Source organism: Phyllobates terribilis, unplaced genomic scaffold, assembly GCF_046119375.1.
Source record: "Phyllobates terribilis strain yellow unplaced genomic scaffold, ASM4611937v1 Scaffold_5__5_contigs__length_657084704, whole genome shotgun sequence".
Lineage (NCBI taxonomy): Eukaryota > Metazoa > Chordata > Amphibia > Anura > Dendrobatidae > Phyllobates > Phyllobates terribilis.
Genome location: NW_027362765.1, coordinates 232,904,982 through 232,920,965, shown reverse-complemented (window position 1 = coordinate 232,920,965; position 15,984 = coordinate 232,904,982). Strand labels below are relative to the sequence as shown.

The window sequence follows — 15,984 nt, the reverse complement described above, 5'->3', positions numbered from 1 at the left end:
AACATTTTTTATTTAATTAAATGCATTGACACTACTTAAAGGGAATCTGTCACCAGGTTTTTGCTACCTCATATTATAGCAACATAATGTAGGAAAAGAGACCCCGATTCCAATAATATATCACTTAGTTTACTGGGTGCAGCAGTTGTGACACAATCAGAGTTTTTAGATGTAGCAGGGTTGACCCCGCCCACACCACAGCTTTCTGTGTACTTTGTCTATTGACAGTGAGCTGCTTATCAGTGGAGGGGGCGTGTTCGGACCAGGGCTCACAAGAGCTATAGACAGGCAGTGATAATGTCCTAGTGATAAACATTAATTGTATTGCAACAACAGCACACAGCTTAATAAGTGACACATCCCTGAAATCTGTGTCTCAGCCCTACCTCATGCTGTCCTCAGATTATATATCAAAATCCTGCTGACAGATTCTCTTTAAAATGCAAAGATTTAGGAAGTATCGGGGAGAGAACAATTTATACACAAGTATTTGTGTAACATACCTGGCGGCGTCCTTGCATAGTGGTCCATCTCCCACTGTGCAAGAGCGCGCACTTGATCTCCTGTCCAGAATGTCTCTCTGGCTTCCCTCCATGCTGTCTGTTTGTGTCTGTTTCTGCTGCTTAAGGGCGGCGCCCGATCACTTCCTGCTTTTTGTACCTGCTGTGGGTCACACCCCTTGTGCGTCCTCAGCCTATTGCTGTCTGTCACCTGGTATATAGCTCAGCTGCTCCCATCTATCCCTGCCTGAGCATAGTGTTTCATTCAGTGTGTGCTTGCACTCTGAAGGTGCCAGGTCCCGTTCTGTGTTCTCTTGTCTGCCTATCCTGGAGGCTGTATTTCCAGGCCTGTCTGAACACGCTCCTAGCCTGTTCCTCCTGCCTTCTAGGGGCCGATTACCTAGACCCGTTCCTGTATCTTGTCTGACCTGTCTGAACACGCTCCTAGCCTGTTCCTCCTGCCTTCTAGGGGCCGATTACCTAGACCTGCTCCTGTATCTTGTCTGTCCTGTCTGAACACGCACCTTGCCTGTTCGTCCTGCCTCTCTGGGGGCCGTATTCCCAGACCCGCTCCTGTATTCCGCTGCAGTGTCGGTCTCCTCCGTACACTCAGTTCCAGTCTGAACTCTCTCCTATCCTTTACCTGTTTTGCCTCTATGTCCGTTCCCTTCCTTTTTCTGCAGAGTCTGAACTCGTACCTAACTCCTGCTTGTTGTCTCTGTACTCCCGTTTGTGAGTTTGTGGTCCACTCGCTACTTCTCTGCTAGTACCCTGTGGGTGTCTGGCTCTGCCTTTCCCTTCCTGTCTGTTCCGTGTGAACAGAGCCCTGTCCCCCCTACTCAGCCTAGCCTGCTCTGACTCCTTTGCTCACCGCTCCGGTGGTTCTAGCCTGCTCTGACTCCTTTGCTCACCGCTCCGGCGGTTCTAGTCTGCTCTGACTCCTTTGCTTACCGCTCAGGCGGTTCTAGCCTGCCCGCTGCTCCGGCAGTCCTGTCCTGCCCTGCTTCTGCCCGCTGCTCCGGCAGTCCTGTCCTGCCCTGCTTCTGCCCGCTGCTCCGGCAGTCCTGTCCTGCCCTGCTTCTGCCCGCTGCTCCGGCAGTCCTGTCCTGCCCTGCTTCTGCCCGCTGCTCCGGCAGTCCTGTCCTGCCCTGCTTGTGCTCGCTGCTCCTGCAGCCCCGTCCTGCTCTGTTCTTGCCCACCGCTTCGGGCGTTCCCTCTCTGCTGTGGTTGTCTACCGCATCTGCGGTTCTGTGACCCAGTCTGTACTGGGTCTTAACCTTTCTGTGCTCCAGCCCGTCCTTTCGGCCAGTACCTCCCTGCCTGCATACTCGCCTGTATCCACCCATCTGCATACCTGCCGTGTTTGCTTATATCCACCAGTCTGTGCCAGCCTAACCTGCCTGTTCCTGAGTCCCAGTGTGTACTGGGTCCTATCCCGCCTGTGTTCCTACCTGCTAGTGCCTCCCTGTCTGCACTCTAGCTGTGCTTGCCTGTACCCCTCTACCTGTATTGTTCCTGAGTCCCAGTGTGTACTGGGTCCTATCCCGCCTGTGTTCCTACCTGCTAGTGCCTCCCTGTCTGCACTCTAGCTGCGCTTGCCTTTACCCGCCTGCCTGCATACCAGTCGTGCCTGCCTATACCCTCCAGTCTGTGCGCCAGCCTAACCAGCCTGATCCAGTAATCCCTGTGTGGGTCAACCCCCGTGTCCGGAGTTTGACCTGGAGTAGCACCTGGTCCCTCTGCCCGGTTTCTCCCTGGTGCACTGGCGTCGTATGCCGTCGTGCCATCTTGGTCGGATCGGCCAGATACTTAGTCACGCCCCTCCAGGCACTCTCCGGTTCATGGTCCAGTGGAATCACTACAATCACACGCACACGCCGCTCAGCCCGGGCGTGTGCATAACAATTTGCAGACATGGAAAAGGCAGGTGAAGGTTCAAGTAGTCAGAATACTTCCGATAAGTACTCAACCACCTGTTATGGTCAGAGCTTGGTTGTGTTCTAGGCATAGGTTTACTCAATACTGACACACTTCTACTCTATTCCTCAGTATTTTTTGCCAATGTTTCCTATCTCCTGGCCTTAACGTGGTTGTCTCATAAAGGCAACCAGAAAAAAAAATTTAAATCCAGATCCCTGGCTATCATGTGACTTTGTCAGTCTTGTCTAGCCATAAATTACAAATCACATTTACTGGCAACCATGTAATACTTGGCCATGCCCTTCCAGAGCGGAAGAGTCTTTTACTTAGTGGTTGTCTGCTCTTCTGGCCAGTAAAATATGTCGTCAGGGGTTGTCTTTTTGTAAAAACACCACAAAAAGTTCATGTTTTGGAGAATCATCTGTGGCAATTATTGACTGAGTGTCATTTAAAGGGATTGTCCATTTTCTCTATATTTTAACTAATGTGTTGGAGATATGATTTCGTGACACTTACCAATATGTAAGTATTATGGAATTTGCTCCTTTGAGAAGCACTCCCCATTTGTTAGTACAGCCACATGTATAGACTGCATAGCACTTATTTTCTCAAAATGGGAGTTTATGGAGGACCCACAGGATCCAGCAATCACAATCACAGCTGACTCTTCTTCCCCTCCCTACACAAACACCTACACACAGGTTCATTGGACACTTCAATACAAAATATAGGGTTAGAGTCTGACAATTGTGGCTATGTACACGTGTTGTTTCCTGAAACAAAAGAAGTTTACAGCCTAAAAAATAATTTCTATTTTTTTAATTTTTAATACAGATTATGCTATGTAAAAAATAATTGCCCCCAAAAAACATTTAGCACAAAAACGTAATCAACAGGTCGTTTTCTGATGATAGCTTTCCTTTAAATATGACTAGATAGAGATGAGTACGTTCAGACAATGGAAACCACTAGTACATGGAAAATACTGCTTAAGAGTGCTTTTGTTCACTATGTACAAGACTTATGCGCTACATAGTGAAGGAAAAGACTAATGAATACCACAGTCCTGATTTGCACACATTGCTTCATTGTCATGTCTGTGATAAATAGTCATTTAATCCATGGAAGCTGACACTATTATTTATATAGCTTGGGTAATGGGCATGCTTTTGTAGGACCATAATGGCTTTAATTGATTTGACCTACTCAGATAACGAGTATTAATAATTGTCTTTATTTTGCTGCTTTAAAATTTTGCATTTCACTGAATCATTCTTAGTATCTTAAAGATACACTAGAGTATAGCAAACGAATAGCATCATAAATTTCCATTGTAATCTACAAACATTATTGCTTCTGTATATTACAGGTCGATAGTCACCTAGGGAGGCTTACTTAAAGGCCACAACCTTCAAATTTCCCTGCAGCTACGATTAGCCAAGCCCTTGTGGCCATTCTCTTTCTGATCATTGAAGAATATTGATGCTGTTTGTACTAATCCTTCTATATCCCATGCAGTCAGATGAAAGAAAATTCTTTATAATTACACTCACTGTATGGATCATTGGCTAGATGGTCTTCTTCTGATACATTTAATGGATAAGCCAAGCACAGAGACTTCTAGATAAAGATGTGTATGTCAACTGGTAATATATAACTGAATTCACAGTTAAAGGAAACTTGTAACGTTGAACATGATGCCCAGTGTTGAACTGGGATGCTAAGGGCCCAGCAGTAACATTGACGTTGGGGGCCCACTGTTCAGCTACTTACAAATATTTTATTACCCACAAATTTACCTATGCTCCTATATAATAATACACTGGGTAGTTCGTTAAATGAATGATGAGATGCTGCGTTTGTCTGTACATAGTGAATCAACTGTATTCTGACTACTACTGCTTATATAGGAGGGTGTACGGGGGCCCACCGGGGGATTCACCTGTTTCCCTGTGGGCCAGTCCGAGCCTAATGATGTCCGATCTACATGCAACATGGTAAAGAGTAGGAAGTGTAGAGCATATTCATATATTGTTTTGGGGGACAATAGTTAGTATAACTCAACTTTAGAAGTTAAAAAACTTTAGTTGTTAAAAGGTCTGCTCGTTAAGGACTCAGGGGTCTGGTGAATCATCTAGTTAAAGGGGTTGTCACAGGGGTTGTCGCAGTCGCTCAATGTGATGCAGACTGCCAAACTGTAATAGTGTCCTATGTGCACCGTGTCACAGTATACTAGTATTTTCTGTACTAGTCGGCAGTCACAAGACCACATGTATGCGATTTGCATATTCGTGGACAAAGGTCATCTAGACATGTCCGGCTTCTCTCAATAGAAGTGAGGCCAGACACGTCTAGTCGGCATTTGAACGCAAGTATACAAATTGTATATGTGTAGTCACATGATTGCTGACTGGAACAGGGAATACTGGGGATTCAGGACAGTGTCAGTAGCGCACACTGTCACGGTTCGGCAATCTGTAGTCACATAGAGTGACTGCAGACTTTTATCCCAAGCATGGTCAACTCCTTTAATTATTGACACCTCTCTTGCATGAATGTGCATATAGATAGCTGTCAATCAGTGAGTTCGACCACCCACTAGACTCCTAAACCCAGAATGAGCAAGAATGAAGATACAATTACAAGTCGGACTCAATCTTTTCCTACAAAACTATATTTTAATCTACTCAGTTCTTCTCTACTCAGATAAAGCTCATGGAAATGACAGATGTCCTTTCAGGGTCTTTTCTAGAGTCTTACCTGAATAGGCTTTTTCTTTGCCCCTTCATTGTTTTCAGCTTCTTCATGCTCACGCACTCCTTGGGTCAGGTTTGTGTAATTGGCCAAGCCACTGAGAAGTGAGGAGACCATTGGACTAGTGTCCATTTCTTCCTGCAAACATGACATTGAATAATTTTGAGAGTTAATGAATTTTACAAGGGAAAAGAATAAAGTGAAGGTGCTTAATTTAAGATAATGAGAGCAAATCTAGTGTTTCAGGTGACTTTTCATAATAAGTTGTAATATGAGTGCACATCAGGGATACTGCTATTTATGGCCATTATATGGCTGGTAATTTTCACCAGTCTACATCTCTAATTTTCAGTTGTATTTGAGCTAGTGGATGGAGATAACATCTATGATGTTTCCTATACACAGCACAGAGAGACCTGAGTGATTCCTGCTCTCCTGTCCAGGAGGGTATTATACAGCAGTACTGAGCAGTGTACCTGTGAATCCCAGTGAGGTAAATGTGGCACCCTGCTATTACAGGTACCACAGGACCCAAAAGGGTGCATGGACGAACTTCTTCACAAGAAGCCCTCATTATATAACAGACACCTCCACCCTTCCACCTCATACCACCAGAGGGAGCCTGTTAGGGATATATATACTGGAGGGTGGAGTTAGGCAATCAGTGTGTGCTGACACTGAGAGCAGTGAAGACGCAGTACGTCTGCTGCTGTACTGAGGGCCCCGAGTGTGGCTGAGGCAAGGAGAGAGGAATTAAGGGGGCAGAGGAGCATCTGAAGCTCACCCCAAGACACAAGCCGGACACCGGGTCCGCGCCTACAGGGTTCTCTACACCCAGTAGGGACAACCGGCATACCAGGAGGCTTCCAAACCCCTGGTCAATCTGAAGCTACCATCAATTACAGGACTAGGAACCACGAAGGCCCCGGCATCCAGGGATAGTGGTTGCCAGAGAAAAGTCCTACTACCAAGTAGTCAGGTGAGAGAGCAAAACAACATAGAAGCTAGACCAAGTTCGAGGCTGGCCAGAAGCTTAGAGAGAGGAAGACACGGACCAGGAGGCCTACAACCCGCTCACTGGGGAGAGTTCTGAAGTGCACCCTTCCTATTAAGTACCCTGGACCCTACCTGCCGTTATACCAGTAAAGGTACTGAAGCGAATCCCCTGTGTGCGTGTCCGTCATTCCCCCTGACCCGACCGGGCCACCTCTCACCTGCATCCCTTCCATCAACCCTGCCCCTGGGGCCCGCTCCGCCTGTGGGGAGCAGAAACATCGCAGCTGCCATCCCATCACCCCCGGAGGTCTGCAGCAGCGCCGGTATTCATTACCGGGAACCAGAGGTGGCACCACGAGACAAACTGTTAACAAAAACCCCCTTTTTAAAGAGTGACCCCAGAGGACGGGCCCGGGAGCTGACTGCCGTGACATCCTACAAAGGAGGTAAAGGTCCGGGTACCGAGTCCCCCATATCTCCCTGGGCGAGTCAGCTCTTCCTGGCGTCACGAACAGGATTTCGTGCCCGTTGCCACCGGGTACTGTGTGCCGTATTTGAACTGTTTAAACTGTGGTGAACATCGCCGCCATTACCGCGTCGCCGCGCGGGAAGAAGAGGGGCGTAACCGCGGGAACCAGAGAGGCGTGACCGTTGGTAGCGTGTGAAGCTCAAGACCCGCCTCGCGCTCTGATGCAGCACCAGGAAGCGTCAGGTCCTGGAAGGGGACCGTGATCTGCGGCGCTGCGGCCTACTTGATAAAAGTAAATAAGGTAGGCTACGGTTTACTAGGGGGGGTGCAACCATGGCCGACGACCAGCAAAACGCCGGAGCACCGGTTAATGCTCCCGATGCTCAACTTGCGCCCGGCGCTGCTCAGGCCGGAGCGGCCGCCCCACCAGCAGCGGTCGTGGCTCCAGTGATACCCATGGCCCTGCCGTATGTCCACAGGGTGGTGGAGGAGAGCAAACCCTCGCCACCTAGAGCTGATGACCCGGCTGGGCCAGCCTATTGTGGACAGGTGCTTCCCCGGAGGCAGCACCATTATTGAACTGCTGAAAAGTACTGTACATAGTTACCCGTAAGGGTACAAAAATTTGTTTTTGTGAGAACTAAAAATACATGTGTGCATTTAGTTACCGTAAGGGTATAAAGACTGTAGGTTATGGGCAGTGAATAACTGAAAAACTTTCTGTTGTACATAGTTGCACTTATCAAAGTGCCCCCTTATTTGTTCCATAAAAAAAGACCACAGAACAAAAACCCGTTTAGCGTGGCCGAAGAAGTGGTCCAAGACCTGGATCACTTATGCCCTGTAGCCACGCCCAGGGCCTATGTTGAGGGTTTTCAGGCGGGTCCCTCATGCTGCTTATGTTACACCTTCATCAGTGAAATTGACACCTGATGACGGGACTTACTGTAACATTGTTATTGTTGTTGTAATTACTATTGTTGTTGTTACCTGTTTTACAGAAATGCTTCAGTCTGGGAGTACTGAGTTGTACTAGGGGGGAATGTGGCACCCTGCTATTACAGGAACCACAGGACCCAAAAGGGTGCATGGACGGACTTCTCCACAAGAGGCCCTCATTACATAACAGACACCTCCACCCTTCCACCTCATACCACCAGAGGGAGCCTGTTAGGGATATATATACTGGAGGGTGGAGTTAGGCAGTCAGTGTGTGCTGACACAGAGCAGTGAAGACGCAGTACGTCTGCTGCTGTACTGAGGTCCCCGAGTGTGGCCGAGGCAAGGAGAGAGGAGAGAGGAGATAAGGGGGCAGAGGAGCGTCTGAAGCTCACCCCAAGACCCAAGCCGGACACCGGGTCCGCACCTACAAGGTTCTCTACACCCAGTAGGGACAACCGGCATACCCCCTTCTTAAAGAGTGACCCCAGAGGACGGGCTCGGGAGCCGACTGCCATGACATCCTACAAAGGAGGTAAAGGCCCGGGTACCGAGTCCCCCATATCCCCCTGGGCGAGTCATAAACACTTGGTAGAATGCAGCCTGCAGCACAAACCGACTGTTTCTATCATGCCTGTTCTCTAAATGTGCTCTTCCCTTCCTCCTCCTCATTCCATAGACTTTACTAGGCAGTGGTCAGTGAGCTAGTAGTCCATTGTTTTGAGCAAAATAGATTTTATTTGTTTTTCAGAGTAGATGATGAGTTCAGGAGGTAGAGGGAGATAAGTGATGTGGCTCATAAGTGGAGAAACTAGCTGATTTTTATGTTATATGTTACAAAGTTTCTTATAATCTCTTCTACTATTGATTTATGCAGCATTTTTGAAACCACAGTAATTATTTAATTAAAGTATTTTAGGTAAGTTTTATGTGAAGGACACTTTACATATGTTTGACAGTGTCTTTCTTACTTGTTGGCCAACGGTGTATAGGGAAATTAGAATTCCATAGATTGATGGAATGATAAAAATATTGATTGAGGGAAAAAGGGTCATATCACATACAGATTAGGAATAAAGTTCCTATACAGTATTTCTAACCAAGCACATCCATAAATATGTATCGAGGCAGTTTCAAATATACCCAGCACTACAACGGGGAATAACAGAGCAAGACTCAGACTTGTGTATACTGGCTGTGCTACAGTAATCTACCTCTGCTCTCAATGACAAGCAGCAGCTGGTAAAGGAAAAATAGGGTACTTAGAAAGATAGATACACAGATAAATATATTTCACACAAATATGACACTTCATTTAAATGAGAGTTTTGTGCTCCACATTGTTGAAAAAAGAATATATAAGAACAGCAGGAGAAGACAACTATGGGGAGTGACCCTCTTAAATGAAAGACTGAAAAAAATTAGATGTGAGCAGTGTAAAGGCAACCATACAATCATACGCCAAAGAACATTACAAAGAACCAAAAGACATCATTTATGTATGCAGAAACAGTGGGCACTTATCAATATAGGAAAGGCTTCTTTACAGTTAGAGCAGTAACTTTATAACGAACATAAACGTTGTTGATAAGTATACTATAATAACATTCAAAAAAGGCTAGACATTTATCTTATGGCTGATTTTGAAACTGAGTCATAATTAAAATACAATTATGGTTGGAATTATTTGATTCAGGGAAATTATTTGTCAGCCATGTGAGATGAGGAAAAAATTAACTTTCCCTCATGAAATTGAATTGGCTACAATTGCCCTAAGGGTATTTGATTTACCTTCTTTTGATTCAAGCAAACTCCCATTTAACTCCTTTTATTACAAATTAAAAGCTTACCTCAAACAGGGCCATGTTTTTTCCAGTGTCCATTTCAGAGCTGTTAATGAATGGGGAACTTTCCTTGGGATTTCCATCTCCTGAAGACAAAAGAAATATAAAAAGTGAATCACGTGACCGCTATTCCAGGTAAGATCCCTCTGCTCCCCTATAATCCTTTTCTACTAATAATTAATTCCTACTTTAATGATATTAAAATAAACCTATACACTGCAGACTGACAAAAGCTCTGGACCTCCAACTACATCTTTAGAAATAAAGCAGGGGATGGTATAAATAACACCGCAAAGATAGCCTTAATGCCTACAGGGGAGTGCTAGTACAAGAGGCCATGCTCTGAAGATAGACTATGGGAATCTTCAGACTAATAACAGGCAAGAGCGTTAGTGAAGTGTGGAGAAAGCATGAAGACATCTCCCAGCAGAAATATAACAGCATCCTTTACACAGAGAGAAAAAAACACAGTTGCTTTGATCTCAATGAACTGAGAATCAATTATGAAATTCTAAAGCAATAGGGCAAATAAATAAATAAACATGATTTGCCAACAATTTTGTTCATGCTGTCACCATCATCCTCATTATTTCCCGATGACTACCATTGTACAGCTTTTCCTTCCCATCAATATTTTGTCTATCTGTGTTATTTTTAAAAGGATGCTAAAGCTGCGAACCTCAGCATAACATTTATTTGGCAGATTTGTCAAATTGTCACCTGACCGCCGACATCAGCGGTCGCGTGACCATCAGGTGACTAAATGATGTCACCGCAGGTCCTGACAGTACACCGCGGGACGCAAGGAGAGAGGACGTGGCCGGGAGCAGACTGGGGGCCGCCGGAGAGGTGAATATACAGGTTTTGTTTATTTTTAACTTTTTTATATTTTTTTTTCACCGCGTGGTAGCCGGGATGAAGAGGAGTTGTAGTCTCCTCTTCATCCCGGGTACCACACGCACCGCAATTAAGCTGCAAATTCGCGGCCATTGAATTTAATTGAAACGCAGCAAATCCACATATACCTGCGGGCTTGATGCGTTTCAATGTTCCTCAATGGCCGCGAATTTGCAGAGTAATCATGGTAGAAATGGTCATGCTGCGTTTTGCAACGCAATGCGAATTCGGCGCGCTAATTAGCGCATCATGTGCACAGCGCATCCGAATACTCATTGCTTTGCATGGCAGATGGTTTTACAAGCGTTTTCACAGCGTTTTCGCAGCCGTATAAAAGCCGCAAAAGCGCTACAAAAACGCTACGTGGGCATATGGCCTTAGGTTTATTTGTCCATCATAAATCATTAACAGAGTTCACATAAAGGCAAGGTAGGCAAAAGATACACAACGGTCTCACACGTGCAGCAATCCAGGCACTGCTTCTCCCTCAGTTTGGTAAGCAACAATGAACACACTGCAGCTCCCACACGTTAGACACACCTGAGCCACTGGAGGCATGAGAGCGACCTTTCCCTAAATCCCAGACCCCAAATCTGGTCCCAATAAAAACCTGCTCAGCAACCTATCATTGCTGGAGCTTTCGATTCTGGGACTTGAATCACCTTGGTGGCATATACCTGTCATCCAGGACCTTTCATCCTGCTTCTTTACATACATCCCCTCCCCCCTCCCCCATGCCCAAAGCCAGGAGGCTAGGCATATTCTGCCCCCAAACAATTAACCCTTGACAGGGCATCAGCATTCCCATTAAATTTTCCTGGTCTATGCTCTACATGAAACTTAAAATCTTGTAAAGCCAAAAACCACCCAGTTACCCAGACATTTTTCCCATTTTTCTTTCGCATGCACGTTAGCGGGACATGCCTAAATTATTGGCCCAACAGGTAATACCTCAATACATCTTGTGCCCATTTCATAGCCAAGCACTCTTTTTCTATGATGAAATAGTTTTTCTCACATGGAGACAGCTTTCGACTTAAATAGATAATAGGGTGTTCCTCCCCATTGATTTCCTGAGACAGGACATTAAATGCATCTGTCTGGACTATGAAATCCCTGGAGAATACCGGCGCTACCAAATCTGGAAGCCTACAGAGGGCTAGTTTTAACTCCTGAATGGCCCCCTCAGCTTCTGCAGACCACGTAGCCATCCAGAACAACTGAAAGTCACGTCCGACAAACACAGCATGAAAGCTCCCATTTCATGGGACACAGAACCACAGTCTGTGCATATGTCGACTCAGACCATGGGATAGTTCTTGGCGTTTCAATGAATGCACCTTAATTCCACCCCCTTCCCAGGGACTAGCACATGCAGAAGTGTGGCCTTTACCAGGGTCACAAATGTTCCTGAGTCCAGGAGTTCAGTCACTTGGACACCATTTCAGTCCTCTGGCATGCCTAAGGCCCCTTTCCAGGATGAGGAACAGCACTGCAGACAGGGTATGCAAAGTAGGTGCATTGCAGGCCATTGGTTCTGTGGTTGTAGGACAACAGGCGGTTATATGGCCAAAGCAGGACACCTCCTACAGACAATGGCATGAGACTGATTTGTCTGAAGCGGATCTGATGCCTCCTAGGTCTTCAGGCGCCCCCAAGTGAGGCTTTAGACCCCTACTTTTGGGTGTTAGCCCCATTTGGGTCCACCAATAAGGTGTCTTTAAACTCCCTTGACTTCTAAGGAAGTTCTTCACAGCCATGTATCTCTCCATAAGACTCACAAGGTCATCTGCACTCTGGGGATCTCCCTGGGAAACCCAGCATTGTACAGACCTAGGAAGTGAGTGTATAAAGCGGTACATCACCACTCTTTTCACCATCTGTGCTGGATAACAGGTCTTGGGCTGCAGCTATTTTTGTACTAAGTGTAGCAGGTCAAACATCTGGGACCTGTGGGACCTGGGAAGCTTGTCCCTGTAGTAGCCCCAGAGGTGCACTTATTGTGCCCTGACGGCCAGGGTTACGCCCAAATTTTCCGTAATCTCCTCCTTCAGCTTGCTGTACTCCTTTGCATCCGGTAGGGCAGGGGTGGGAAACCTCAGGCCCGCTGGCCGTTTATTGGCGTCGATGGCCTTTTATCCGCCCCTGGGCAGATTCCTGGCGACCGCAGTGCTTTGTCAAGCAGTTGTATTTTAACGGCCACCGGCCCATTAATTTCTTCTTGCTCTGTGATCACGCGCCCGCAGTGTTCACTACCAAACGCTGAGGTGTGTGCAATGAAAGATAACGTCCTGATACCAGTGCCAGCGTCGGGACGTACTTTGTGGAGTTAGTGCGCTATTTGTACGGCCCCCGAAGGATGGTATAAATGTCCAAATGGCCCTTGGCAGAAAAAAGATTCCCCACCCCTCCTGTAGGGAAAGGTCATAGCATACTTTTTGTGGTTCCTCAGTCAGGTATGGAGCTAGGACCTCAGCCCTTTGCTGTGGGGGCAGTTTCTCTCTGTGTGCCACCCTCTCAAAGACCGTAAGGAAAGCCTTGATGTCGTCCTCCACAGTAATTTTCTGGCCTCCCATAACGTTCGCCTCACATGGTAACTGTCGCTTTGGCTGGCGGGAGGTGTCATCTCCCGGACAGTTTCTGCCGCTCTTCTGCTGCAGCTGTTGTAACTGCTGGATCTAGAGTCTGTTAGTTTTTTGCAGGAGTGGTTGCTTATCCAGCTCCTTCATGCCTTCAGACAGTGTCTGAACTGCCGCAGCTGCTTTTACCCCAGACGTTCAGTATTTACAGTGCAATTCCCTGTACCCTTTGGGACTTCATGTTTGCATTCTTCACCAATTATAGGTATTCACGCTTTCTGGTAGCAATTTGGGTACACAACGGCACTTGGTCCTGGTGTAAAACAGTTTTAGGTTAATTTGTCTGCATTAACCATTAACAGAGTTCACATGAAAGGAAAATAGTCTTTCCTCGGCTTTAAACGAATAATAACACAGTCTCTCCCGTGCAGCAATCCCGACACTACTTCTCCCTCAGTTTAGGCAGCAATAATGAACACACTGCAGCCACTTCTAACATTAGATACACCTGAGCCACTTCTTCAGCTGCCTTTTTTGTAAAGGCCGACTGGAGGTAAGGGAGCGACCTTTGCTACCCAGACTCTTTAAGTCACTCCTAAATCCTGGACCCGAAAACCGGTCCGAATAAAAACCTTTTCAGCAACCTACCATTGCTGGAGCCTTCAATTCTGGGACTTGTCAACCAGGACTTTTCTTCCTGCTCCTTTACAGGGACATAATACAGGGGCATTAAAGGGAATCTGTCAGCAGGTTTTTCCTATGTAATCTGAGACCACCTTAATGAATGAGCACAGACCCTGATTTCAGTGTTGTGTCACTTACTAGGCTGTGTTTTGTTGTTTCAATCCAATCAGTGTTTTATCAGCAAGAGATTATCGCTTCAGGAAAACAGGCCCAGTGCCTCCTGGTCTACTATGCCCTCAGTACTGATTAGCAGCTCTCTGTCACTATACATTGTACACAGAAAGTTGCTAATTAGTGATGTGGCTGGGGTTATACACAACTCAAAAACTCAGCTCTGCTAGATCTGCAGCAGAGAAAACTGTGACTGTATCATAACTGCTGTACACAGAAAACTAAGCGATACATCACTGTAATCATGGTCTGTGTCTCTACCTCATGCTGCTGTGAGATTACATAGCAAAAACTGCTGACAGATGGATGCCACAGAGAAGTACCGTACATTTCTATTGTGATGGGATTACAAAGGGATACATCACTACTGTAATAGCTTGTATTTTTGGGATGCTGTTACCGTGGGGGTGAAGAAAAGGGAGGTACTGTGGTACTTTTCTCTTCATTGGGTGGAGTGTAGAAGTTGAGAAAAAGTGGGGAGGTTTCTCTAGAAGCGATGAGTCATAGGTGTCTGCATGTTACTTTCTGCAGTGACAAGTTGTGGCTGGAAGAAGTCATAACGGTCTGCGCCCGATGAAGAAGGAAAGCGAAAAAGAAAGACTTCAATTGGAGACATCACTGGTGAGTCACTGGATTTACCCGTACTGTATATACTTATACTATCGGCAGAACTCCTGTTTATAAAGTCACTGGTAATAATATTTGTGTTATTACTGTGGTTTTTGATAATGATCAGTATGGTGATATTATTCAGTTACTACACTGCTCAAAAAAACAAAGGGAACACTCAAAAAACACATTTTAGATCTGAATGAATGAATGAAATATTTGTGGCGCCCCTGAGGGTTCAGTCGCCACAGGGGTACTGCACCTCATTAAGAGGTGTGGTATCTCCTCTTCCAGGTAAGGATGGAGCATCACCCAGGACCCCACTTCACACTCAACACTACACCACTCCTGTCCTGCAGGGGGCCTAAATGCACACCAATGGGGTCTTGTCAGGTGCTTCTGATCTACCTGGGAAGTGCTGAACCCCCTTCCTGGTGGCCGCAGCGCGCCACGAGAAGCAGAGAGAAGCTTTGCAGCTGCTACTTCACCAAAGTGAGTAAAGCTTGGATGACTTCACTTACTGCCTCCGTTTGTTCATTACTGCGCGGCACTGCACCCACCACTACTCTCCAGGTCTAACACTGCCCTGAGGCCTACTCCGCCTGTGGGGAGTAGTACCAACCAAGCTGCCGGAACACCGGCCTCGGAGAACTGTTGCGGCGCTGGTGGCCTTCACCAGAAACCACAGGTGGCGTAGTCGAACAACCACTCAACCAAAAGCCCATTTTTTTATGTGACAGCCCTGGACACGGACCGGGTCACGGCCATGACGACATCCCACACCACCACCATACATTGGCCCGGCACCGAGTAAAACCCCAATGCTCAAGGAGGGCGTCACATATTCTCATTGAATACTTTGTTCTGTACAAAGTTGAATGTGCTGACAACAAAATCACACAAAAATCATCAATGGAAATCAAATTTATTAACCAGTGGAGGCCTGGGTTTGGAGTCACCCCCAAAATTAAAGTGGAAAAACACACTCCAGGCTGATCCAACTTTGATGTAATGTCCTTAAAACAAGTCACAATGAGGTTCAGTACTCCGTGTGGCCTCCACGTGCCTGTATGACCTCCCTACAACGCCTGGGCATGCTCCTGATGAGGTTGCGGATGGTCTCCTGTGGGATCTCCTCCCAGACCTGGACTAAAGCATCCGCCTGTTATGATCTGCAACAAGTACAAAGGAAAGAAAGGGGAAAGCTATCCCTACAGTAAGACTAAGCCGAGTCCCTACGATGTAGCGGGCTGCCTGTTCCTTGCGAACAGACCTGCCTTAGTCCTCGGCTAGTTTGAACGGAGACCTATAGCATAAAGGGAAGGGGTCCCTAAAAGAACTAAGGACTGGAACAAAAATGGGACACCTCCTGAACAGAGAAAGTTGTTGCAGAACACAAAAAGATAAACTGACAAAAAGGTACTAGAGGTCCCAGAGCACCAAGCGAACTGACAGAGATAGGCACAGAAGCACCTGGCTAGCAAAACAGTCAAACAACACTGAAGTCCAGCACAGCCAAAAGGGCGGAGCTGGAATATAAATGCAGATGGTCACGTGACCGCAAAGCACAAGATGGAAAAAACAAACAGGAGGCTTCTAACACCGCCAACTCCTGGACAGTC

The 15,984-nt window shown here is 46.6% G+C and overlaps 1 protein-coding gene across 1 annotated transcript in view; it reads right to left on the bottom strand.

Moving 5' to 3' along the window:
- SLC12A5 (solute carrier family 12 member 5) overlaps positions 1–15,984 on the bottom strand; it is a 111,407-nt gene that overhangs the window by 70,003 nt on the left and 25,420 nt on the right. The window contains exons 2-3 of the mRNA XM_073683911.1: positions 9,429–9,508; positions 5,181–5,312 (exon numbers count right to left, since the gene is read on the bottom strand). Of these exons, the coding sequence (XP_073540012.1) occupies positions 5,181–5,312; positions 9,429–9,508 (212 nt within the window). The remainder of the gene's footprint in view (positions 1–5,180; positions 5,313–9,428; positions 9,509–15,984) is intronic.